This window comes from Phalacrocorax carbo, chromosome 29 (genome assembly GCF_963921805.1).
Source record: "Phalacrocorax carbo chromosome 29, bPhaCar2.1, whole genome shotgun sequence".
NCBI classification, from domain to species: domain Eukaryota; kingdom Metazoa; phylum Chordata; class Aves; order Suliformes; family Phalacrocoracidae; genus Phalacrocorax; species Phalacrocorax carbo.
In genome coordinates, this window is record NC_087541.1 from 1375361 (window position 1) to 1398274 (window position 22914).

Consider the following 22914-nt stretch of genomic DNA (forward strand, 5'->3'; position numbering starts at 1 on the left):
TGTCATGGGGGTCTCCTGTTCACCCTCATGGGGGACCCAGGCATCCGGGGGGACTCCTGTTCACCCTCATGGGGGACCCAGGCATCTGGGGGGGCTCCCCCCTCCCCCCCACAGGGGACCAAAGCATCAGGGGGTCTCCCATTACCACACACACCCCCACCCCCCGGGGGGGCCCAGGCCTCCGGGGGGTCTCAACCCCACCCTACTCCCCGCCTCTCGGGGTCTGGACCCCACACCCCCTCCGGGGGGGGACCCAGGGGTCCGGGCGCCCCCGCCCCACTGATGGCTCGGGGTGTGTCCGGGGGGCGTGTCCGGGGCGGTGAGGGGGGCGTGGCCGTCCCGGCGGGGGGCGGGGCCTGCGGGCGGATTATGTCAGCCCCGCGGCAGCCGCAGCCCCGAGCTGGGAGCGGTGCGAGCAGGTAGGGCCGGGGGCTGAGCCGGGGGGCGCTGAGCCGGGGGGCTGCCGCGGGGGGACCCCGGCGGGGCTGGGCCGGGCTGGGGCCGCGCTGAGGGGCTGCGGCTCCGTGGGGCGGGAAGGGCGGAGGGGCCGGGGCTGAGGGAGAGGTGGCTCTGTAGGGTGTGCGTGGGGATGGGCTGAGGGGAAGGTGGTTCCAGAGGATGTTTGTGGGGCTGGGCTGAGGTAAAAGTGGTTCCATAGGGTCTCGATGGGGCCGGGAGTGAGGTAAAAAGGTGGCTCTGTAGGGTGTGTGTGGGGATGGGCTGAGGGGAAGGTGGTTCCAGAGGATGTTTATGGGGCTGGGCTGAGCTAAAAGTGGGTCTATAGGGTCTCGATGGGGCCGGGAGTGAGGTAAAAAGGTGGCTCTGTAGGGTGTATGTGGGGATGGGCTGAGGGGAAGGTGTTTCTATAGCATGTTTATCGGGCTGGGCTGAGGTAAAAGTGGTTCTATAGGGTCTCGATGGGGCCGGGAGTGAGGTAAAGGTGGCTCTGTAGGATGTTTATGGGGCTGGGCTAAGGTAAAAGTGGTTCTATAGGGTCTCGATGGGGCCGGGAATGAAGTAAAGGTGGCTCTATGGGATGTTTATGGGGCTGGGCTGAGGTAAAAGTGGTTCTATAGGGTCTCGATGGGGCCGGGAGTGAGGTAAAGGTGGCTCTGTAGGATGTTTATGGGGCTGGGCTAAGGTAAAAGTGGTTCTATAGGGTCTCGATGGGGCCGGGAATGAAGTAAAGGTGGCTCTATGGGATGTTTATGGGGCTGGGCTGAGGTAAAAGTGGTTCTATAGGGTCTCGATGGGGCCGGGAATGAGGGAAAGGTGGCTCTGTAGGATGTTTATGGGGCTGGGCTAAGGTAAAAGTGGTTCTATAGGGTCTCGATGGGGCCGGGAATGAGGGAAAGGTGGCTCTATGGGATGTTTATGGGGCTGGGCTGAGGTAAAAGTGGTTCTATAGGGACTCGATGGGGCCGGGAATGAGGGAAAGGTGGCTCTATAGGATGTTTATGGGGCTGGGCTGAGGTAAAAGTGGTTCCACAGGGTCTCTATAGGGCTGGGCTGAGGCGAGGGGGGCTCTGTAGGGAGCGGGTTCTGGGGTCCTCCCCGAGGCGGGAAGCTTGGAGGGGCTGCAGCTCCCTGGGGTGGGCGGTGCTGAGGGGCCAGGGCTGAGGTAAAGGTGGCTTTATAGGGTCCCTATGGGTCCGGGCTGAGGTAAAGGTGGCTCTACAGAGTCCCTATGGGTCCGGGCTGAGGTAAAGGTGGCTTTATAGGGTCCCTGTGGGTCCGGGCTGAGGTAAAGGTGGCTTTATAGGGTCCCTGTGGGTCCGGGCTGAGGCAGTGGGGTGCCTGTGGGGAGGAGGCTCTGTGAGGGTGGGCTGAGGTAAAGGGGCCCTACATGGGCTCTGAGGGGCCGTGGCTGGGGGGGGTGGGGGTCGAGGGGGTCTTTATGGGGCTGAAGCCGAGCAGGGAGGGGGGTGAGGGTATCCCTATGGGGCCAGTTGCTTCTGGGTGGGGGTCCCTGCTGTCTGCTGTGGGGCTCTATGGGGCCAGGGAGCTCTGTTTGGGGCTCTGTAGGGTTTCTATGGAGCCAGAGGGCTCTGTTGGGGGACTCTATAGGGTGTCTGTAGGGCCAGGGAGCTCTGTTGGGCGGCTTTATAGGGTCTCCACGGGTGTTCCATGGGGCTGGGGGGCTCTATAGAGTCTCTATGGGGTCCCTATGGGGACAGGGACCTCTGGGGAAGCTCTGTAGGATCTCCATAGGGTCCCTAAGAGGCCAAGGGGCTCGGGGGTGGGCTCTATAGGGTCTCCATAGGATCCCGGCCCGCGTCCAACAGATGGGTGGGGCCGGCGGGGGGGGGGGGGCGATGGGGGATGGGGGTGGGCCCGTGTGCAGCACACGCGTGTGCGGGGAGGGGGGGACACGGCACACGATGTCACCGGCCGTGACAGCTGCCCCCCACGGCCGCCCCCCGCCGCCGTGACGGGCCCCGGGGCTGGAGGATGCCGTGGGGCTGGGGGGGCCCGGCCGCCTGGATCCCTTTGGGGGGGGTCACACGTGTCCCCCCGCCCCGATCCCGGTCATTTCCCTACAGGTGCCTCGGGCCCGCCCCTCCCCCCACCTGCAGCACCCGGACGCCTGGGTCCCCGCCTGGGGGGGTGGGTGCCTGGGGGGGGGGGGTGTGTGTCATAGCCCGGTCCCTCCCAACCCCCCCCGCCCCCCCCACCCCAAGGAATGCGGGGTCAACAAGGGACCCTTGTTCCCGCCGGGGCCGCCCCCGCTTCCGCCCCGGGGCCCATCCCGGGGGGGCCGGACGCCTGGGTCCCCCCGGGGGGGGGCGGGGCTGTCCCGGACGCCTGGGTCCCCCCGGGGGGGGGGGCGGGGCTGTCCCGGACGCCTGGGTGCCCTGTCCAGGGTGCTGAAGGAGGGGGAGGGCGGGCCCTCGGACGCCTGCGTCCCCTGCGGGAGGGGGAGGGGAGGGAGGGAGGGAGGGACGGAGGGGGGTGCTGGGGGGGGTCGCTCGGACGCCTGGGTCCCGAGCCAAGGTGACAGGTTCCCTCATTAGCCGTTGCCATGGTAACGGGCGCATCCGTGGGGGGGGAGGGGAGGCGGTGGCCGCCACACAATGGAGCTTGGGGGGGGGGGGGGGGGGCTGTCCCGGACGCCTGGCTCCCCCGGGGGAGGCTGACACCCCACCCCCCGCTCCCCGAAGCCGGGGTCCCCCCAGTGACCCCGTGTGTGTGTCCCCCCCTCCCCAGGCCCCCGCTGCCGCCCGCCCCGGCCATGGCTCTGCCCCGGGGGCTCGGCCTCCTCCTGCTGCTGGTGCTGGGGGGGCCCGGCGCCGCCATCACCATCCCCCCGGAGTGTGAGTGGGGCGGGGGGTCTTGCACGCTTGCACGAGGGCCGCTTGCACGAGGGCCACCTGCGCCTTTGCACGACGACCCCTTGCACGCTCACCCCACAGTGCACGACAGCCCCTTGCACGCTCAGCCGCTTGCACGATGACCCCTTGCACGCTCAGCCCCTTGCACATTTGCCCCCCTCGCACGAGGACCCCTCGCACGAGGACCCCTCGCACGGCCGCTGATGAGGGCCTTGTGGCCCCACGCACCCGGGGGGAGCCCCCCGCTCACTGCTGTGTCTCTCCCTCCCCCTTGCCCCCCGGGATGGTGCAGATGGTCTGCACGAGCGTGAGTCTGGGGGCGTCGCAGGGGGGTTCTGGGTGGTTCTGGGGTCCCGGGGGGTGTGTCTTGGGGGGGCCTCTGGGTGGTTCTGAGGACCCTGGGTGTCTCTGTGGGGCCTGGGGAGGGTTTCTGGGTTCTCCAGGGGAGTCTGAGATCGCCAGGGTGTTGTCCAGCATCCAGAAGGGTCTTCATGGCATCCCTGGAGGGTGTCCAGGTAGTCTGTTGGGGGTCTGGGGTCCCCAGGTGTCTTTGGGGGGGCTCCTGGGGTCCCTGTGGGGGTCCCTGTGGTTCTGGGGAGGGGTCCCTGGAGGGGGGGAGATCCTGAGGGCACTATGAGGACCCTGGGGGGGTCCTGGAGTGTCACCGGGGGTCCCACCCGCTGACATGACCCCCCCCCCCAGTCCTGCAGCCCCCCGAGCTGACAGAGCAGCCCCCGGAGCAGCTCGTCGTCTTCCCCAGCGATGACGTCGTCCTCAAATGTGCCGCCACCGGCAACCCCCCGGTCCAGTGAGTGTCCCCCCCACGCCCCGAGTGTCCCCCCCCGCGTCCCCCCCCCCCCAGTGACGGTGACGCCCCACCCGCAGGTACCGCTGGACACGGGAGGACGAGCCCTTCATCCCCGAGGAGCACCCTGGGGTGACGGTGGCCCCGGGCGCGGGGACCCTGGTCATCAACGCCAGCCTGGCTGGACGCCTGCAGGGCCGGTACCGCTGCTTCGCCGCCAACGCCCTGGGCACCGCGCTCTCCCTCGAGGCCCGCGTCATCGCCGAGAGTGAGAGGGGGACCCCCACACCCCCCGGGCACCCCAGGGCCCCCCGGCGTCCCCCTGGGCAGCCGCCACCCCCTCCTGGGCCCCTCCAAATCCCCCCTGGGTGACCCAAAACCAGCCCTGGCAGTCCCCTAAACCCCCCCGAATCCCCAAAAGCTGCTCTGGGATCCTCTAAATCCCCCCAGACCTCCCTGATGGTCCACTAAAATCCCCCCAGAGCCCCGTGGGGGTGCCCTAAAATCCCCCTGGGAGCCCCCAGATCCCACAGGGTCCTCGTAGATCCCCTCTCACCCTGATTTCCCTGCCATGATCCCTCACCCAAAGCCCAGGTGCTGGGGCCCCTGGCTGGTTTGGGGGGGCAGGGGGAACCCCTGGATGTGGGGGTCCATGGCTTGTTTGGGGGGGGCAGGGGGAGCCTCCCCAGACCCGGGGATCCCTGGCTGGTTTGGGGGTTCCCCCTGGACGCCGGTGCCCCCCCAGCCGTTGTGGTCCCCAGACACGCCGCAGTGGCCCAAGGAGAAGGTGACGCCGGTGGAGGTGGAGGAGGGGGACCCCGTGGTGCTGCCCTGTGACCCCCCCAAGAGTGCCGTGCCCCCCAAGATCTACTGGCTCAACAGCCGTGAGCAACCCCCAGCGTGGATGCGGGCTGATCTTGCACCCCTTGCACGTGGTTCCCCCTGCACCCCCTATCCCCTCACACTGCTGCACCCCCATACTGCTCTGGCACCCCCATAATCCTCTTTGCACCCCTGGGGCCCCCCGATCACCCTGTGACCACCCAAACCCCAAGGGACACACACACCCCCCCCCATAACCCCTGTGACACCCCATAGCATCTGGGATCTCCCTGCTTCCCCCTGCACCCCATTGCACTCCCCAACCCCATTGCACCCCCCCAACTCCACATCACCCCTGGGGTCCTGATACCCCTTGCCCCCCAATAATCCCCTGGCTCCCCTTGACCCCCGCTGCACCCCATCACCCTCCCAGCACCCTGTTGCACCCCGGACCCCACTGTTTCCCCACTCCCTGCCCCCCCATGGGCAGGGCGGGGGCCTGGCGCAGTGGGGACCCCCTGACACGCCCCGTGTGCCCCCCAGGCATCGTGCACATTGCGCAGGACGCGCGGGTGAGCATGGGGCAGGACGGATTCCTCTACTTCGCCAACACGCTGGTGGGCGACAGCCACCCCGACTACATCTGCCACGCACACTACCTGGGGCCCCGCACCATCATCCAGAAGGAGCCCCTCGACCTCCGCGTCGCCCCCAGTGCGTGGGGGTGCAGGACCCCAGCTTCCCCCACCACCCCCGGAATTGCCCCTGGAGCCTCCCCGCAACCCAGCTCCCCTAGGGACCCTCTAACCCCCCGAGTCATTCCTATGGCAGCCCCCCAAATCACTTTTATGGCACCCTTTCCAGGGGACCCCACCTTAAAATCCCCCCTAAAACTCTCCTATGGCACCCCAGCACCCATAAAACTGCCCCATCCAGCAGAAGCCCCCCCAAACCATGGAGGCCCCCCAGAGATGACCCCACTTTGGGTTCTCCCCCCTCAATCCCCCAGAGCTGCCCCACCTTGGGGCCCCCCTTCAAAAAGCCCCCTGGAGACCCCCCCTTCTTTGGAGGATGCACTGGGGGGGTTCTCTCTGGGGTCCCTTGGTGCATGAGGGGGTCACTGGGAGTATGGAGGGCTTGGGAGGGGGCTGCTGGCATATGGGGCATCCCTGGAGCTCTGGGGGGGTTCCTTCATGCGTGAGGGGGTCTTTGGGAGTACAAGGGGACCCTGGGGGGTTCCTTGGGAGTATGAGGGGGCCTCTTGGGGTGTCCTTTGGTGAATAGGGGGTCCTTATGGGTACAAAGAGGGCCCGGGGGTGGTCCTCAGAAATATGGGGAGGGGCCTTGGGGCTGGTGAGGGGGACTGTTGGTGTACGGGATATCCCTGGGGCTTGGGGGTGGTCCCTTGGTGTATGGGGGCGTCTCTGGGAGTGCCCCCTGCCACCACCAACCCCTTTCCCCCCCCCAGGTAACTCGGTGCAGTCTCGCCGACCCCGGCTCGTGGTACCCCAGGACCCGCAGCCCCCCCACGTTGCCCTGCGTGGGGGCACCCTCATCCTCGAGTGCATTGCCGAGGGGCTGTGAGTCTGGGGGGGCCTGGGGGGGCTGGGGGTGATGGGGAGGGTCCCTGGGGTGCCGAGGCAGGGCTGGGGGGGATGCCGGGGCCGGCCTGGGGCCTGGGGGGGGGTCCCGGCCCCCCTGGTGACGCGGGCCCCCAGCCCCACGCCGGCGGTGCGGTGGCAGCGGCTGAACGGGCCCCTGCCGCGGGGCCGGGCCTCGCTGGAGAACTTCAACAAGACGCTGCGGCTGCGGGCGGTGGAGGAGGCGGACGACGGCGAGTACGAGTGCGTGGCCGAGAACAGCCAGGGCCAGGCGCGCCACAGCCACCTCGTCACTGTCGAGGGTACGGCGCGGGGGTGCTGGGACCCGCTGGGGAGGGTGCTGGGGGAGCTGGGGTGCTGGGACCCACTGGCATGGGAGCTGGGAGTGCTGGGGCACTGGGGTGGGAGCTGGGACCTGCTGGGGTGGGAGCTGGGGGTGCTGGGGGTGCTGGGGTGGGAGCTGGGAGTGCTGGGACCCGCTGGGGTGGGAGCTGGGGGTGCTGGGGGCGCTGGGGTGGGAGCTGGGGGTGCTGGGGTGGGAGCTGGGGGTGCTGGGGGCGCTGGGGTGGGAGCTGGGGGCGCTGGGGTGGGAGCTGGAGGTGCTGGGACCCGCTGGGGTGGGAGCTGGGGGTGCTGGGGGCGCTGGGGTGGGAGCTGGGGGTGCTGGGGTGGGAGCTGGGGGTACTGGGGTGGGAGCTAGAGGTGCTGGGACCCGCTGGTGTGGGAGCTGGGGGTGCTGGGGGCGCTGGGGTGGGAGCTGGGGGTGCTGGGGTGGGAGCTGGAGGTGCTGGGACCCGCTGGTGTGGGAGCTGGGGGCGCTGGGGTGGGAGCTGGAGGTGCTGGGACCCGCTGGTGTGGGAGCTGGGAGTGCTGGGGGCGCTGGGGTGGGAGCTGGGGATGCTGGGACCTGCTGGTGTGGGAGCTGGGAGTGCTGGGGGCACTGGGGTGGGAGCTGGGAGTGCTGGGGGCACTGGGGCAGGAGCTGGGGGTGCTGGTGTGGGAGCTGGGAGTGCTGGGGGCACTGGGGTGGGAGCTCAGGGCCCTGGGGTGGGAGCTAGAGGTGCTGGGACCCCCTGGTGTGGGAGCTGGGAGTGCTGGGGGCGCTGGTGTGGGGGCTGGGGGTGCTGGGACCCGCTGGGGTGGGAGCTGGGGGCGCTGGGGTGGGAGCTGGGGGTGCTGGGACCTGCTAGGGTGGGTGCTGGGTGTGCTGGGACCTGCTAGGGTGGGTGCTGGGTGTGCTGGGACCTGCTGGGGTGGGTGCTGGGTGTGCTGGGGGTGCTGGGACCTGCTGGGGTGGGTGCTGGGGGTGCTGGGGCCTGCTGGGGTGGGAGCTGGGGGCACTGGGGTGGGAGATAGGGGCACTGAGAGGCACTGGGACCTGCTCAGGTAGGTGCTGGGGCACTGGGAAGTGGGCAGAGGCACTGGGATTGGGACTGCGGGTGGCTGGGAGGCACTGGGACTACTGGGGAACCGCTGGCATGGGTACTGGGGACACTGGGGGGGCACTGGTGTGGGTGCTGGGAGGTGCTAGCAGGCACAGAGGAACACTGGGGATGCTGGGAGGCACAGGGGTGGAAGCTAGGAGCACTGGGAGACACCGGGGTGGGTGCTGGAGACACTGGGATCTTCTGGGGGGGGCACTGGGAACAGTGGGGAGACAATGGGAGGCATTGGGGTGGCACTGGGGGGCACTGGGCTTCGGACCAGGGGCAAGCAGGATCTGCTGGGGTGGGCAGTGGGAGATACTGGGAGGCAGTGGGGCAGGTCTGGGGGAGCCGGGGGGCAGCGGGGGGTCCCTGACACACCCCACCCCACCAGCGGCCCCGTACTGGGTGCGACGCCCCCAGAGTGGGGTCTTCGGCCCCGGTGAGACGGCACGGCTGGACTGTGTGGTGGAGGGCAAGCCCCGGCCCCACGTCACCTGGCGCCTCAATGGGGTCCCCATCGAGGGTAGGGGGGCGCCTCGGGGGGTGGCGGGGTCCTGGGGGGTCGCGGGGGCTGGAGGGGTGCGTCGAGGCCCTGGGGTCAGGGATCGAGGCCCTTTGGGTGCCTCTGGCTTTTTGGGGTGGGGTTATTGGGGTCCCTGGAGGCTGGAGAGGGGTGTAGGGGTCTCTGGGGGGGGGTCCCTGGGAGGTTTGGGGGCTCTCTGGAAGATATTGGGGTTCCTGTGAGGGTGTTGGGGTCTCAGGGGGTGGCTGGACATCCCCAGGAAGGTGGTGGAGGTCCCAGAGGGCATGTGGGGGTCTGTGGGGGAAAGTGTGGGGGTCCCTGTGGGGGGCGTGGGTCCCTGCGGGGGTGTTGGGGTCCCTGTGGGTGTGGGAGAGTCCCCAGGGAGGTGGTGGGGGTCCTTAGGGGGGTGCTGGGTGTCCCTGGAGGAGGAGGGGGTCCCCAGGGGGTGTGTAGGGGTCCCCGGGAGGGTGCTGGGGGTCCTGGGGGTGCTCGGTGTCCCCAGTGGGGGTGTATGGCTGTCCCAGGGGGGATGCCGGGGGTCCCCGGGGGTGTGCGGGTGTCCCACTGGGGGTGTGTGGGTGTCCCCGGGGGGCGGCCGGGTATCCCCGGGGGCAGTGGGGGTCCCCAGGGGGTGCTGGGGTCCCGCGGGTGCCCTCACCCCCGCCCGTTGCAGAGGTGCCGGGGGCCGGCCGGCGGGCGGTGCGGGACGGGGCGCTGGTGCTGTCCCGCCTGGAGCCCAACGACACGCTGGTGGCCCAGTGCGAGGCCCACAACCGCCACGGGCGCCTGTTGGCCAACGCCTTCGTCTACGTCGTGGGTGCGTGGGGAGGGGGGTCCTGGGCACTGGGAACCCCCCGCCGGCCACTGGGAACCCCTCCCCGGGCACCCCCATCCCCCCGCAGCCGGATCCCCCGGGCAACCGCATCCCTACAGCAACAGGCTGCCCCTGGCAACCGTCCCCGCGGCGACGGCATCCCCGCGTGATGGTGTTCCCCGGCCACGGATGCGGTTCCCCCACGGCAACCACATCCCCATGGCAACCGGGTCTCCCCAGCAACCATCCCCCCCAGCAACCGTCCTCGGGTGACACCCTTCCCTGGCAACCCCTTAGCAACCAGCCCCACGGCGATGGTGCTCCCCCCACCCCACCCCGCCCCATAGCAACCCCCTCCATTGCCACGGCAACCGGGCAACAGGCCCCTCACCTACCCGTCACCATGGCAACCCAGCCGGGAGATGGTTGCTATGGCAACCAGCCTTATCAATCGCTGCTCCCACAGCAACCCTGCTGGGCAGCTGTCGCCATGGCGATGGCCGCCTCTGGCAACCGGGGGTACCTGTTGCCATGGCGACGGCCCGGGCTGCCTCCATGTCCTGGGAGGGAAGGGGGGGATGCTGGGGGGCTCGGGGGGGGGCGGGCACCCCATTCACTGCCCCGCACCCCCCCTAGAGCTGCCGGTGAAGATCCTGACGCCGGATGAGACCCCGTACGCGGTGGTGGAGAACCAGACAGTGTTCCTGCACTGCCGGGCCTTCGGGGCCCCTGCGCCCACCGTCGAGTGGTAAGACCACCCCCCCGGCCCACTCCCAGGCCCCCGGGACCCCCGGTGCCTCCCCGACCCTCTGCCCCCCTCCCCACCAGGCTGACGCCAGGGCTGGAGCCGGCCCTGCAGGACGACCGGGCCTTCGTCTTCACCAACGGGACCCTGCGGCTGGGCCCGGTGGCGCGGGGGGACGGGGGCCCCCTCATCTGCCAGGCCCACAACGCCCACAGCAACGCCAGCGTCGTCGCCCACCTCGATGTCAAAGGTACCGGGACCCCCCAGGACTGCCCAGGTCACTTGGTGACTCCCTGGAATGCCCCGTATTGCCCTGGAGCACCTTTGAGACACCCAAATCCTTCCTGGGATCCCTCTGAGCCCCCACAGGGACCCCCTAAATCCTTCATGGGCCCTCCCAGAGCTCTCCAGTCTCGCCCAGACCCTTCTTACGACTCTCCAGAGCCTCCCAGGGAACCCTAAATCCTTTTGGGGGGCCTCTCAGAGCTCTTCCTTCTCCCCCAGACCCTTCCCAGTTCTCCCCAGACCCTCCCAGGGATCCCTAAATCCTTCCTGGGATGCACCAGAGTCTCCTGGGACCCCCCCAAGCCCTCCTGTGCCATCCAAATCCTTCCTGAGGCTCCTACATCCTTCCTGAGACCCCCACATCCTTCCTGAGCCTCCCCCCCCAGCCCCTTCAGGCCCTCCATGTCTTTCTTGGGGCCCCCCAAGAACCCTCCAGGGTCCCCCAAATCCTTCCTGGGATCCTCCAGCCCCCCCAGGTCTCTTCTGGGATCTCCTAGAGTCACCCGAGATCCTTCCTGGCACCCCCAAGAGCCCTCTTGTGCCCCCCAAATCCTTCCTGAGACTCCTATATTCTTATTGGGACCCCCCTGAGCCCTCCCAGATACCTCCTGGGACCCTCAGAGACCCCTGAGTTTCCCCCAGATTTTTCCTGGGACCCCCAGAGCACTCCAGGGCTCCCCCAAGTCCTTCCCGGCACCCCTTGCCCCCCCGCCTCATTAACCCTTTGCCACCGGTGGCAGCGGCGACGCGGATCGAGGTGCCCCCCCAGAGCACGACGGCGAAGAAAGGGGAGACGGTGACCTTCCGCTGCGTGGCCGCCTTCGACCCCGGGCTGGCCCCCCGCGGCCTCGAGTGGCGCAGGGACGGGCAGCTGCTGCGTGAGACGGCCGACAGCGACAAGTGAGGGGTCTGGGGGGGTCTGGGGGGTCCCTGTGGCCCCCCAGGGCGGCTGATGGCGCCCACCCCCTCCCTGCAGGTACTCACTGACCGGGGACACGCTGACGGTGGCCGGGGTGGACTATGCTGACCAGGGGACCTTCTCCTGCCGCGCCTGGACCCTCCTGGACGCCGTCGAGGCCGAGGCGCAGCTCCGCGTCGTGGGTGAGTCCCCCCTAAACCCTGGAGAGGGTGTGGGACCCTGCTGTGGGGGCCCCCCAAATCCTCCCGGGGTGCCGCTGCGCCCATGGCTGGGTCTGCCCTGGTTCTGCCTCCATTTACCCCAGTTCTGCCCTGGCTACGCCTCTGTTACCCCCAGTTCTGCCCCAGTGGTCCCAGTTCTTCCCCAGTTCCCCCAGATGTGCCCCACTGCCCCCCACTAACTGCTCCGGCCCCCCCAGGCCGGCCGGGCCCTGTGCGGGAGCTGCAGGTGCTGGAGGTGGGCGAGCGCCAGGTCCGGCTCACCTGGACCCCGGGCGACGAGCACAACAGCCCCGTGGAGAGTAAGAGGGGATCTAGGGGGGGCTCCTGGGGGTCTCCAGGGTGGGACTGAGGGAGATCTGGAGGTGACAGGGGGGGAGTTTGAGGCTGTTGGGAGCTGAGGAGGGTCTGGGTGGGGGGGTAGGGTCTTGGGGTGGTTTGGAAGTCATGGGTGGGGGTTGAGGGGTTTGGGGGAACCAGAGGGTTTCAGGGCTCTCCTGGCGTTCAGGGAGGGTCCTGGGGTGTCAGGGCTGGAGGAGGAGGAGGAGGGCAGAGATGGTGAGGATTTGGGGACACCCCTAACCCACCTCCCCAGAGTTCGTGGTGGAGGAGGAGGAGGGCATCTTCACACCCGGGCGCTTCGTGGAGCGGCTGACGGTGCCGGGGGAGCAGCCCTGGGCCCCCCTCACCCTCTCGCCCTACGGCCGCTACCGTTTCCGGGTGCTGGCGGCCAACGCCTACGGCCGGGGGGAGCCCAGCGCCCCCAGCGCCCCCATCTCCACCCCCCCTGCCGGTGAGTGCCCCCCCCGGGACCCCAACACCCCCATCTCCACCCCCCTGCCGGTGAGAGCCCCCCCGGGACCCCAACACCCCCATCTCCACCCCCCTGCCGGTGAGTGCCCCCCCCGGGACCCCAACACCCCCATCTCCACCCCCCTGCCGGTGAGTGCCCCCCCCGGGACCCCAACACCCCCATCTCCACCCCCCTGCCGGTGAGTGCCCCCCCCGGGACCCCAACACCCCCATCTCCACCCCCCCCCCTCCGGTGAGTGCCCCCAAATTCTGCCTGGGGGCCACCAACCCACCCCCCGAGCCCCATTGTCACCCCCTGGCAGGTAAGTGCCTTCCAGGCACCCTGGGGACCCCAAAACCCCTTTGTCCCCCATCCCCCCAGGTAAGACACCCCACAAATGCTCCTGGGCACCATGAACCCCCCCAAAGGGACCCCAGATCCCCCAGGGGGACCCTAAACGCTATCCCCACGCCTCGATATCCCACATCCAACCAGTACTGACCACCCAAAGGGGTTGGGGGGTGTCTCTGAGGCCCCCCAAAGGGTCTGTAGGAATTTGGTGGGGGGTCTCTGAGCCTTGATTTCTCCCCCCAGCCCCCGAGCGCAACCCTGGGGGAGTCAAGGGTGAAGGCAACGAGACCAACAACCTGGTCATCACCTGGCAGGTACCAGGGGGCTGTGGGGAGCTGGGGGGGCATGGGGAGCCCAGCCTGGGGGGCTGGGGGACAGTGGGGCTTTGGGGGAGATTGGAGGGGGGCTGGAGCAGGTTGGGGAGGGTTGGGAAGATGTGGGGCAAGTTGGGAGGGGACTTGGGGTGAGTTGGGGGGCTCTGGGGGTCCCAGGGAAGACTTGGGGGACTCTGGGGTACTTGGGTGGGCTCAGAGCAGGTTTGGGGTAGTGGGGGGGGGTTTGGGGGGGGGTGTCCCTTCACTTAGGGCTCGTTTGGGGGGGTCAGAGAGGCCCAGGGCTGGTGTCGGGGGGGTCCTCTGTGTCAGGCCAGGTTCTGGGGGATGTGGGGCAGGTTTGGGGGGGGGGGGTCCCTGTGTCATGGGGGAGCTGGGGGGTCCCGCCAGGCCCGAGCGGGTTTGGGGGGCCGGGGGGGTTGGGGTTCGGGGTGCTGAGGCCCTGCCCGCAGCCGCTGGCGCCGGGGGAGTGGAACGCGGCCGAGGTGCGGTACCGGGTGCAGTGGCGGGCGCTGGAGCCGGCGCTGGGCCGCTGGCGCGAGGAGACGGTGGGGGGCCCCCCCGTCGTGGTGGGGGGCACCCCCACCTTCAGCCCCTACGAGATCCGCGTGCAGGCGGTCAATGACGCCGGGAAGGGCCCCGAGCCCCCCGTCATCGTCGGCTACTCGGGAGAGGACCGTGAGTCGGGGACCACCAAACCCCCCGTGCGGGTGGGGGGCACCTGTGTGGGCAGGGACCCTCGGGGGGGAGGGCCCCAAATCTGGGGATGCAGAGAGACCCCAAGGTAGGTGGGCTCCAAACCTGGGGGTGCTGGGAGACCCCCAGTGGGGGAGGACCCAAATCAGGGGGTGGCAAGACCCAAATTTGGGGAGACCCCAAATCTAGGGGTGCTGAGAGACACCAAGGCAGGGGTCCCCAATTCTGGGGGTGGAGAGACTCCGGGGTGGGTGGTGATTCTCAGAATTGGGGGTGCTGAGAGACCCCAGGGTGGGGGGACCCCGAATCTGGGCTGCAGGGAGTCACAGAGTGGGAGACCCAGATCTAGGGGTACATTTTGGGGGTCCCCTGTGGGACTAACATATTAAGGGTGAGATTGGAGGCTCCTCATTTTGAGGGGCCTCTATCCAGGGGTCTCTCAGGGGAGGCCCATATTGGGGGGTCCTGCGGGGGTTTGCACCCCCCCAGTGTGTGGTTTGGGGGGCTCACACTGATGATCCCCCTCTCCAGTGCCACTGGTGTACCCCGAAAATGTGGGGGTGGAGATCCTGAACAGCACCAGCGTGCGGGTGCGCTGGAGCCTGGCGGGGACCCCCCGAGACCTGCGTGGGCACCTCCGGGGATTTCGGGTAAGGGGGGCAGGGTTGGGGGTACGGCGGGGCTGGGGGTTTTAGGGGCGGTTTGGGGGCGCCGAGGCAGCGTGGGGGGGTTCCCCACTGCCTGACGTGCCCCCCACTCCCACCCCAGGTGCTGTACTGGCGCGAGGGCTGGGTGGGGGAGCGGGTGCGCCGGCAGGCCCCCGCCGCCCCCCCCGGCGTGCACCCCGGGGTGCTGACGGTGCTCGGCGAGGCCAGCGGGGTGCTGCTGGGGGGGCTGCGCCCCTGGAGCCGCTACCGCCTCCAGGTCGTCGTCTTCAACGGGCGGGGGGACGGCCCCCCCAGCGACGAGATCCGCTTCGACACCCCCGAGGGAGGTGAGGCCCCTCCTGGAGCCCCCCAGCCCAGTGGAGGGGACCCCCAACAACCTCCAAGGCCCCCCAGCTGCCCCTGACAGCCCCAAACTCCATCCTGGGGACCCATGGCCTTGCCCAGGGGACCCCCCAGTACCCCTGTGGACCCCCCAAAGACCCCTGGGAAGCCCCCAACACCCTCCGGACTTCCCTCAACACCCTCCTAGCTCCCCGCTGTCCCAGTATCGTTGTCTCCTCTCACATTTTGGGGGTGCCCTCTGCCCCCCACACTCCCCAGTGTGGGGCTTGGGGGTCCCTGATGCTTCCCCACCCCCCAGTGCCGGGCCCCCCCGAGGAGCTGCACGTGGAGCGCGTGGGTGAGACGACCCTGGCCCTGGAGTGGAAGCGCCCACGGCACCCCAACGGCGTCCTCACCGGCTTCCTGCTCCAGTACCACCAGGGTCCGCTACTGGGGGCACTGGGGGGGCTCTGGGAGCACGGGGGGTACTTGGGGATTCTGGGGGGGGTGGTATGTGTGAGTCTGGGGGGGCTTCAGGGGACATTGGGAGAATATGGGTAGGCACATGGGGGGGGGCATGAGGGGGGGGCCAGGAAGGGTTTGGGGGTGTTTGGGAGCCATGGGGCATGTCTGGGGGGCCACAGGGGGTGTCTGTAGGGATGAGGGGGTTGTTTGGGGGGGCCACGGGGTTGTGTGGGAGCTACGGCAGGTGTTTGGGGGGGCTGCGGGTGGAGTGTGGGGGCCATGGGGGGTGTTTGGGAGCCACGGCAGGTGTTTGGGGGGGCTGTGGGGGTGTGTGGGAGCATGGGGGGTGTTTGGGAGCTATGGCGGGTGTTTGGGGGGCTGCGGGGGGTGCGTGGGGACTGCAGGGTTGTGTGGGAGCCATGGTGGGTGTTTGGGGGGCTGCGGGGGTTGTGTGGGAGCCATGGTGGGTGTCTGGGGGGGCTGCGGGGGTGTGTGGGGACTGCAGGGTTGTGTGGGAGCCATGGTGGGTGTTTGGGGGGGCTGTGGGTGGTGTGGCGGGGCCATGGGGGGCGTGTGGGGGCCATTGGGGTGTTTGGGAGCCATGGGGGTTGTTTGGGGGGCTGCAGGGTTGTGTGGGAGCCATGGTGGGTGTTTGGGGGGCTGTGGGGGGGGTGTTTGGTAGCCACGGCGGGTGTTTCGGGGGCCACAGGGGATGTTTGGGGCTGCGGGGTGGGGGGTGTGTGGGGTGGGGTGCTGAGGCTGCCCCGCAGTGAACCAGACGGAGGGGGGGCTGCCCTACGAGATCTCCTTCCCCGCCGGGACCCTCAACACCACCCTGGGGCGCCTGGCCCCCCGCGCCCGCTACCGCTTCGCCCTGCGCGCCCTGACCCGCCTGGGGCCCGGCCCGGCCCTGCTGCGCCAGGGCAGCCTGCTCCCCGAGCCCGGTGCGTACCCCCACACCCGGGGGGCCGCAGCCCCGAGCCCCACCCGCCGCGCCGGCACCCCCGCGGCGGCGCTCGGGGACCACCGCGGTGGTGGCCCCGAAACCGCCCCGGGGCCCTGAGGCACCCTGGGGTGGGGGGCTCTGAGAACCCCAAGGGGGACCCTGAGACACCCCGGTGGGGGGGGTCCCAAAATGCCACCGTTTTTGCTGAGCCCCCCCCTCCTACCCCCCCCTCCCCGCAGTGCTGCCGGTGCTGGGGCGCGTGGTGGTGGGCGAGGTGGGGGAGGACTTCACCGTCCTGCACTGGACCCTCGCCCACCCCCAGGCCAACATCGAGTTTGAGGTCCGGTACATGAGCAAAACCGGTAAGGGGGGCCCGCTGGGACTGGAGGGGCTGGGGGGGTGCTGGGGGGTCCTGAGTGGGGAGAGGTGGCGTGGAGGGGGAATAGGCTCTGGGGGGGGTGCCATGGGGGGTGCTGGGACGGGGGCTGGGGGGTCCTGAGTGGGGAGAGGTGGCGTGGGGACGGAATAGGCTCTGGGGGGGTCCCATGGGGGGTGCTGGGACGGGGGCTTGGGGGGTCCTGAGTGGGGAGAGGTGGCGTGGAGGGGGAATAGGCTCTGGGGGGTGCCACGGGGGGTGCTGGGACGGGGGCTGGGGGGGTCCTGAGTGGGGAGAGGTGGCGTGGAGGGGGAATAGGCTCTGGGGGGGGTCCCATGGGGGGTGCTGGGACGGGGGCTGGGGGGGTCCTGAGTGGGGAGAGGTGGCGTGGAGGGGGAATAGGCTCTGGGGGGTTGCCATGGGGGGTGCTGGGACGGGGGCTTGGGGGGTCCTGAGTGGGGAGAGGTGGCGTGGGGACGGAATAGGCTCTGGGGGGTTGCCATGGGGGGTGCTGGGGAGTCCTTGGCTGATGATGGCAGCAGGGTGGGGGAATGGGGGGGTGGGGAGGTCCCACAGGGGATCTGGGGGAGCCTCTGGGTATGTTGGGGGAGGGGACAGGGCATAGGACATCCCAGGAGAAGAGGGGCTGGGGGGGTGCGGGGGGCTCTGGGGGGCTCTGGGGCCGGGGCAGGCGCGGGTGGGCGTGGGGGTCTCCCGCAGCCGGTGACCCCCGCCCCCCCCAGCGGCGAAGGAGCCCTGGCGCACCTCGGGGCACACCAACTCCTCGCTGGGGCTGTACCGCCTGGGGGACCTGCGCCCCGGCACCTCCTACCGCGTCCAGTTCGTGGGGCGCAACCACTCGGGCGAGCGCGTCGCCTTCTGGGAGAGCGAGGTGCAGACCAACGGCACCCGTGAGTCCCGCCGCACCCCCCGGCGCGAAGCCGCCTTCCCCCCAGCCGACCCCCCGGACACCCCCAGTCATGTCGGGGCGCCTCGAAACCCCCTTTTCCCCCCAAGGGCACCCCCGAAACTGCCTTCCCCCACGGGGGATCCCTGAAACCGCCTCGGGTAACCTCGAAACCCCCTTTTCCCGCCAGGGGAAAGCCTGAAAGGCCTCCAGAGCCCCCCATTTCTCCCCAGGGGGGCCTGAAACCAACTTTACCCCCTGGGGGGACCCCATAAACCCTCCAGAGCCCCCTGAAATCCCATTTCTCCCCCTGGGGGCACTCCTGAAACCCCTCCAGAGCCCCCCTGAAGCCCCCTCTTCTGCCCAGGGGACCCCTGAAACCCCTCCAGAGCCCCCCTGAAGCCCCCTCTTCTGCCCAGGGGACCCCTGAAACCCCTCCAGAGCCCCCCTGAAGCACCCTCTTCTGCCCAGGGGAGCCCTGAAACCCCTCCAGAGCCCCCCTGAAGCCCCCTCTTCTGCCCAGGGGACCCCTGAAACCCCTCCAGAGCCCCCCTGAAGCCCCCTCTTCTGCCCAGAGGACCCCTGAAACCCCTCCAGAGCCCATTGAAACCCCCTTTCCCCCGGGGGGACCCCTGAAACACCCCTGCAGAGCCCCCTGAAACCCCCTTTTCCCCTGGGGGACCCCCGCAGTCCCCACCAGTGCACAGGGAACCCCCCCAAAACTGCTCCTTCCCCAGCGGGGGGTGCTTCAGGGGGTGCTTGGGGGGGTGTCCCTGAAGCTGGCTCCCCCCTTTCCCGCACTGACCCCCCCCGCGCCCCCCCAGTGGTGCCGAGCCCCGCGGGCGGCTTCGCCACCGAGGGCTGGTTCATCGGCTTCGTCAGCGCCGTGGTGCTGCTGCTCCTCCTCCTCCTCATCCTCTGCTTCATCAAGCGCAGCAAGGGGGGCAAGTATTCGGGTGAGCCCAGAGCCCCCCCAGGCCCCCCCCCACAGGCTGCCCTGGTATGCCCGCGGGGCTATGGGAGGGGTCCGCCAGGTTCCGGGGAGGTCCTAAGTTGGGGGGTTCCCAAGGCTTGGGGAGGGGGGTCCCTAATTTGTGGGAGGCATCAGTGGGAGGTTTGGGGTGGGGGGGCTCCAAGGCTTTAGGGGGGGCCCTGGGCGGGGTGGAGGGGTCCCCAAGACTTGAGGGAGTCTGGGGGGGGGCCCTGGGGGTCCCGGCCCCCCCCCCGAACCGAGCCGTGCCCCCCCCTCAGTGAAGGACAAGGAGGACACGCAGGTGGACTCGGAGGCCCGGCCCATGAAGGACGAGACCTTCGGGGAGTACAGGTGAGGGAGGGGGCGCCCCCTCACTAATTACCCCCCCTCACTAATTGCTCGCCTCCTCCTTAATGGTCCCCCGCTGCTAATTGCCCCCAGGGGCGGGGCTTCAGCTCTCCCCCCTCCTCGCTTTTGCCCCCCTCACCCCCCCGTGACACACTCTCTCCCCCCGCTGCCGCCCCGGCTAACGCAGGTCCCTGGAGAGGTAAGGGGGGGGTCCCCTGGGGGGCTGCCGGAGCCCGCGGGGTGGCGGGGGTGGCACTGGACCCCTGGGGGGCTGCCAGATGCCGGGGTCCCTCGGTGGGGCAGGGGGAGGCCTGGGCACGGCTCCCTGTGCGAGGATGGGGCGGGGGGGGGGGGCTTCGTGCATGTGCGCGCGTCCCCCTCGCAGCTGCTGCTCACGCGGCCTGTCCCGCCCCGTCCCCGTGTCCCCCGGCGCGGTGGGGGGCGGCGGCGGCGGTGGGGGGGTGGTGGTGGGGGTGGTGATGGGGTTGGGGGGGTGGTGGTGGTGATGGGGTGTTGATGTGGGTGGTGGTGAGGCAGGGGTGGTGCGGCGATGGGGTGTTGATGGGGGTGGTGGTGAGGCAGGGGTGGTGGTGGCGATGGGGTGTTGATGGGGGTGGTGGTGAGGCAGGGGTGGTGCGGCGATGGGGTGTTGATGTGGGTGGTGGTGAGGCAGGGGTGGTGCGGCAATGGGGTGGTGGTGGTGGTGGCGATGGGGTGTTGATGGGGGTGGTGGTGAGGTGGTGGTGGTGGCGGCGATGGGGTGGTGGTGGGGGTGGTGGTGAGGTGGTGGTGGTGGTGGCGATGGGGTGTTGATGGGGGGTGGTGGTGAGGCGGTGGTGGTGGCGATGGGGTGGTGGTGGGGGTGGTGGTGAGGCGGTGGGTGGTGGTGGCGGCGAATGGGGTGTTGATGTGGGTGGTGGTGAGGCAGGGGTGGTGGCGGCGATGGGGTGTTGGTGGTGGTGGTGGTGGTGGTGAGGCGGTGGTGGTGGTGGCGATGGGGTGGTGGTGGGGGTGGTGGTGAGGCGGTGGTGGTGGCGGTGATGGGTGTGTTGATGTGGGTGGTGTGAGGTGGTGGTGGTGGCGGCGATGGGGTGTTGATGGGGGTGGTGGTGAGGCAGGGGTGGTGGCGGCGATGGGGTGTTGGTGGTGGTGGTGGTGGTGGTGAGGCGGTGGTGGTGGTGGCGATGGGGTGGTGGTGGGGGTGGTGGTGAGGCAGAGGTGGTGGCAGCGATGGGGTGGTGGTGGGGGTGGTGGCGATGGGGTTGGGGGGGTGGTGGTGGTGATGGGGGTGGCGGCGGCGATGGGGTATTGGTGGTGATGGGGTGTTGATGGTGATGGAGCGCTGGTGGCGACGGGGTGTTGGTGGTGGCGGTGCCGGGGTGTCGATGGCGGTGGCGGTGATGGGGCGGTGGCGGCGATGGGCTGTTGGTGGTGGCGGGGTGTTGATGGTGATGGAGCGCTGGTGGTGACGGGGTGTTGGTGGTGGCGGTGCCGGGGTGTCGATGGCCGGTGGCGGTGATGGGGCGGGTGATGGGGCGGGTGGCGGCGATGGGCTGTTGGTGGTGGCGGGGTGTTGATGGTGATGGAGCGCTGGTGATGGCGCGGTGGCGGCGGTGGGGCAGCGGTGGCACGGTGCCCGTGCCGGTGCCCGTGCCGGTGCCGGTGACGGTGCCCGTGCCGGCGCAGCGACGGCGAGGAGAAGGCCTCGGGGAGCTCGGGGCGGTCGCTGGGCGCGGCCGGGGCGGCGCTGGGCAGCGACGACAGCCTGGCGGGGTACGGCGGCAGCGCCGACGTGCAGTTCAACGAGGACGGCTCCTTCATCGGGCAGTACAGCGGCGCCCCGCGGCACCGCCGCCGGCAGCTCCGGCCCCGCCAGCCCCTCCGCCGCGCCCCCCCTCGACTAGCCGGGGACCCCCCACGGCCCTGGGGGTGCTCCCACTGAGCTGGGAACCCCCCCAGGGCACTGGGGGCGCCCCCACTCGGCTGGGGAACCCCCATGGCACTGAGGGAGCCCCCACTCGGCTGGGGAACCCCCATCACCCTGGGGGCACCCCCACTCGGCTGGGGACCCCCCCATGGCACTGAGGGAGCCCCCACTCAGCTGGGAACCCCCACGGCACTGGGGGCACCCCCACTCGGCTGGGGAACCCCCCATGGCACTGAGGGAGCCCCCCCGGTACTGGAGACCCCCCCCGGCACTGGGGGTGCTCCCACTGGGCTGGGGAACCCCCTGGCACTGAGGGAGCCCCCCCGGTACTGGGGACCCCCCCCCGGCACTGGGGGTGCTCCCACTGAGCTGGGGACCCCCCCCATGGCACTGGCGACCCCCCAGCAAAGCGGGACACCCCAAGCGGAAGGGGGACCCCCAGACCCCCCCAAGCCAAGGGAGTCCCCCTCCCCACATCCCAATTAAGGGCCTCCCCAAAACTGCCAAAGGGGGGGAACCCTAAGTGCTCCCCCCCTCCCCCCCGTGCAATGGGGGGGCGCTGGGGCTGCGGGGGGGGGCACCCCCAAAATGCGCCTCGCAGCGGGGGGGGGGAGGGGACCCCCGTTGGACTTAGCCAAAAAACGAAGGCCCCCCCAGGCCAGCCCCGGCTGTCGGGGGGCCCGGACGCCTGGGTTCTCTTTAGACCAAATTGGGGGGGGGGGGGGGGGGATTTGGCCCCCCCCGATTCCAGCCCCCCCCCCCTCCACTAACTCTTCAGGGGCCCCCCGACTCCTCGGGGTTTGGGGGGGCCCCGACGCCCCCCCCCCATCTCTGAATGCATCTCACGGCGCGGCCTTGGCAACTCTCACACGAGCCGACGGGCCCCCCCCGCCCCCGGGGGGCTCTGCACCCCCGCCCCCCCCCCCGCGCCCCCCAGCCCCCCCGGCCCCCCCGTGCGCTGGTGTCGTAGCTGCGTTAGCCCCCCCCCCCCCCCCCGCGGTGCCCCCCCGCCCCCCCCTCGGGAAAAGAAGCGGAAAAGGCCCAAACGGCCCCAAAATGGCAGCTGAGCCCCCCTGCGTGCCCCCCACCCCGCCCCTATACGGACTGTACGTCCCGTCCCCCCCCCCCGCCGCCCCCCAAACCAAATGGAGCGAAATCGGGGGACCCCCCCCCTCCCCCCCCCCCCCCCCCCCGCGGCTGAAATAAAGGAGGAACTGCCGGGAGGGCGCCTGTGGGGGCTGCTCTATAGGGGCTGGGGGCCTATAGATCCTGGCGGCGGCTGTAGGGGGCTGGGGGGCGGGAAGGGTCTATAGGGGCCTGTAAAGGCGTGTGCGGGCCTATAGCGACTGGGAAGAGATCTATAATGGGGGGGGGGCTACAGGCCCGGGGGGGCTATAGGAGCACATAAACGTATAAGGACTCCTATAGGGGCTATAGAGGCTCATTAAGGGGGCTATGGGGGTGCAGGAGGGTCGTAGGGGGCTGTGAGGGACCTATAGGCAAGTATAGGTGGGCTGTGGGGGGTTTTGGGGGTGGTGTAGGGACTGCAGGAGGGCTATAGGGGGTCTATAGGGGCCCTATGGGGATAGAGGGGGGGTCATTAAGGGGGCTGTATAGAGGGTCCATAGGGCCTGTAGCAGGTCTGCGGGGGGTACACAGGGAACTGTAAGGGTCTGGGGGGTCTACGAGGGCCTGTAGGGGTGTGTGGGGTGATCTAGGGGGACCTAGAGCACCATATAGGGGCTATAGGGAGTCTACATGGGGTGACAGTGCCCTCTGGGAGATCTATGGGGACTAGTAGAGCGTCTGTGGGGCTCTGTAGGGGGGGCTATAGGGGGTCTGTAGAGAGTCGGGGGGGGGCTATGAGAATCCATAGGAGGCCTGGGGGGGGGTTATAGGGGGTCTGTGTTGGTTCTATAGGGGTCTCTGGGGGTTTGGGGGGCTATAGGGGGCCTGTGGGGTATGGGGGATCTGTACAGAGTCTGTAGGGGTCTGGGGGTGTTTGGGGGGCTATAGGGGTTTGGGGGAGCTATAGGGGGCTGTGCAGAGTCTATAGGGGTCTGGGGTGTTTGGGGGCTATAGGGGGTTTGGGGGGCTATAGGGGGCTGTGCGGAGTCTGTAGGGGTCTGGGGTGTTTGGGGGGCTATAGGGGGCTGTGCGGAGTCTGTAGGGGTCTATAGGGGGTTCGGGGGGGCTATAGGGTGTTTGGGGGCTATAGGGGATTTGGGGGGCTATAGGGGGCTGTGGGGAGTCTGTAGGGGTCTGGGGGTGTTTGGAGGGCTATAGGGTGTTTGGGGGGCTATAGGGGGTTTGGGGGGCT

The 22914-nt window shown here is 69.6% G+C and overlaps 1 protein-coding gene across 1 annotated transcript; it reads left to right on the forward strand.

The window, feature by feature from the left end:
- The first annotated feature begins 339 nt into the window (after positions 1–339).
- On the forward strand, positions 340–21501 carry L1CAM (L1 cell adhesion molecule). The gene is given in 29 exon segments (XM_064475459.1): positions 340–419; positions 3208–3314; positions 4035–4140; positions 4218–4405; positions 4899–5021; positions 5503–5673; positions 6428–6539; positions 6678–6862; positions 8379–8510; positions 9184–9327; positions 9961–10072; positions 10153–10319; positions 11095–11254; positions 11331–11455; positions 11692–11793; positions 12087–12284; positions 12879–12949; positions 13420–13645; positions 14195–14313; positions 14432–14657; positions 14972–15094; positions 15888–16061; positions 16303–16425; positions 17183–17350; positions 18171–18302; positions 18598–18670; positions 18855–18866; positions 20354–20507; positions 20509–21501. Coding segments are annotated over 29 exon segments (3846 nt in total). The 5' UTR covers positions 340–369; the 3' UTR covers positions 20572–21501.
- Positions 21502–22914: the final 1413 nt, after the last annotated feature.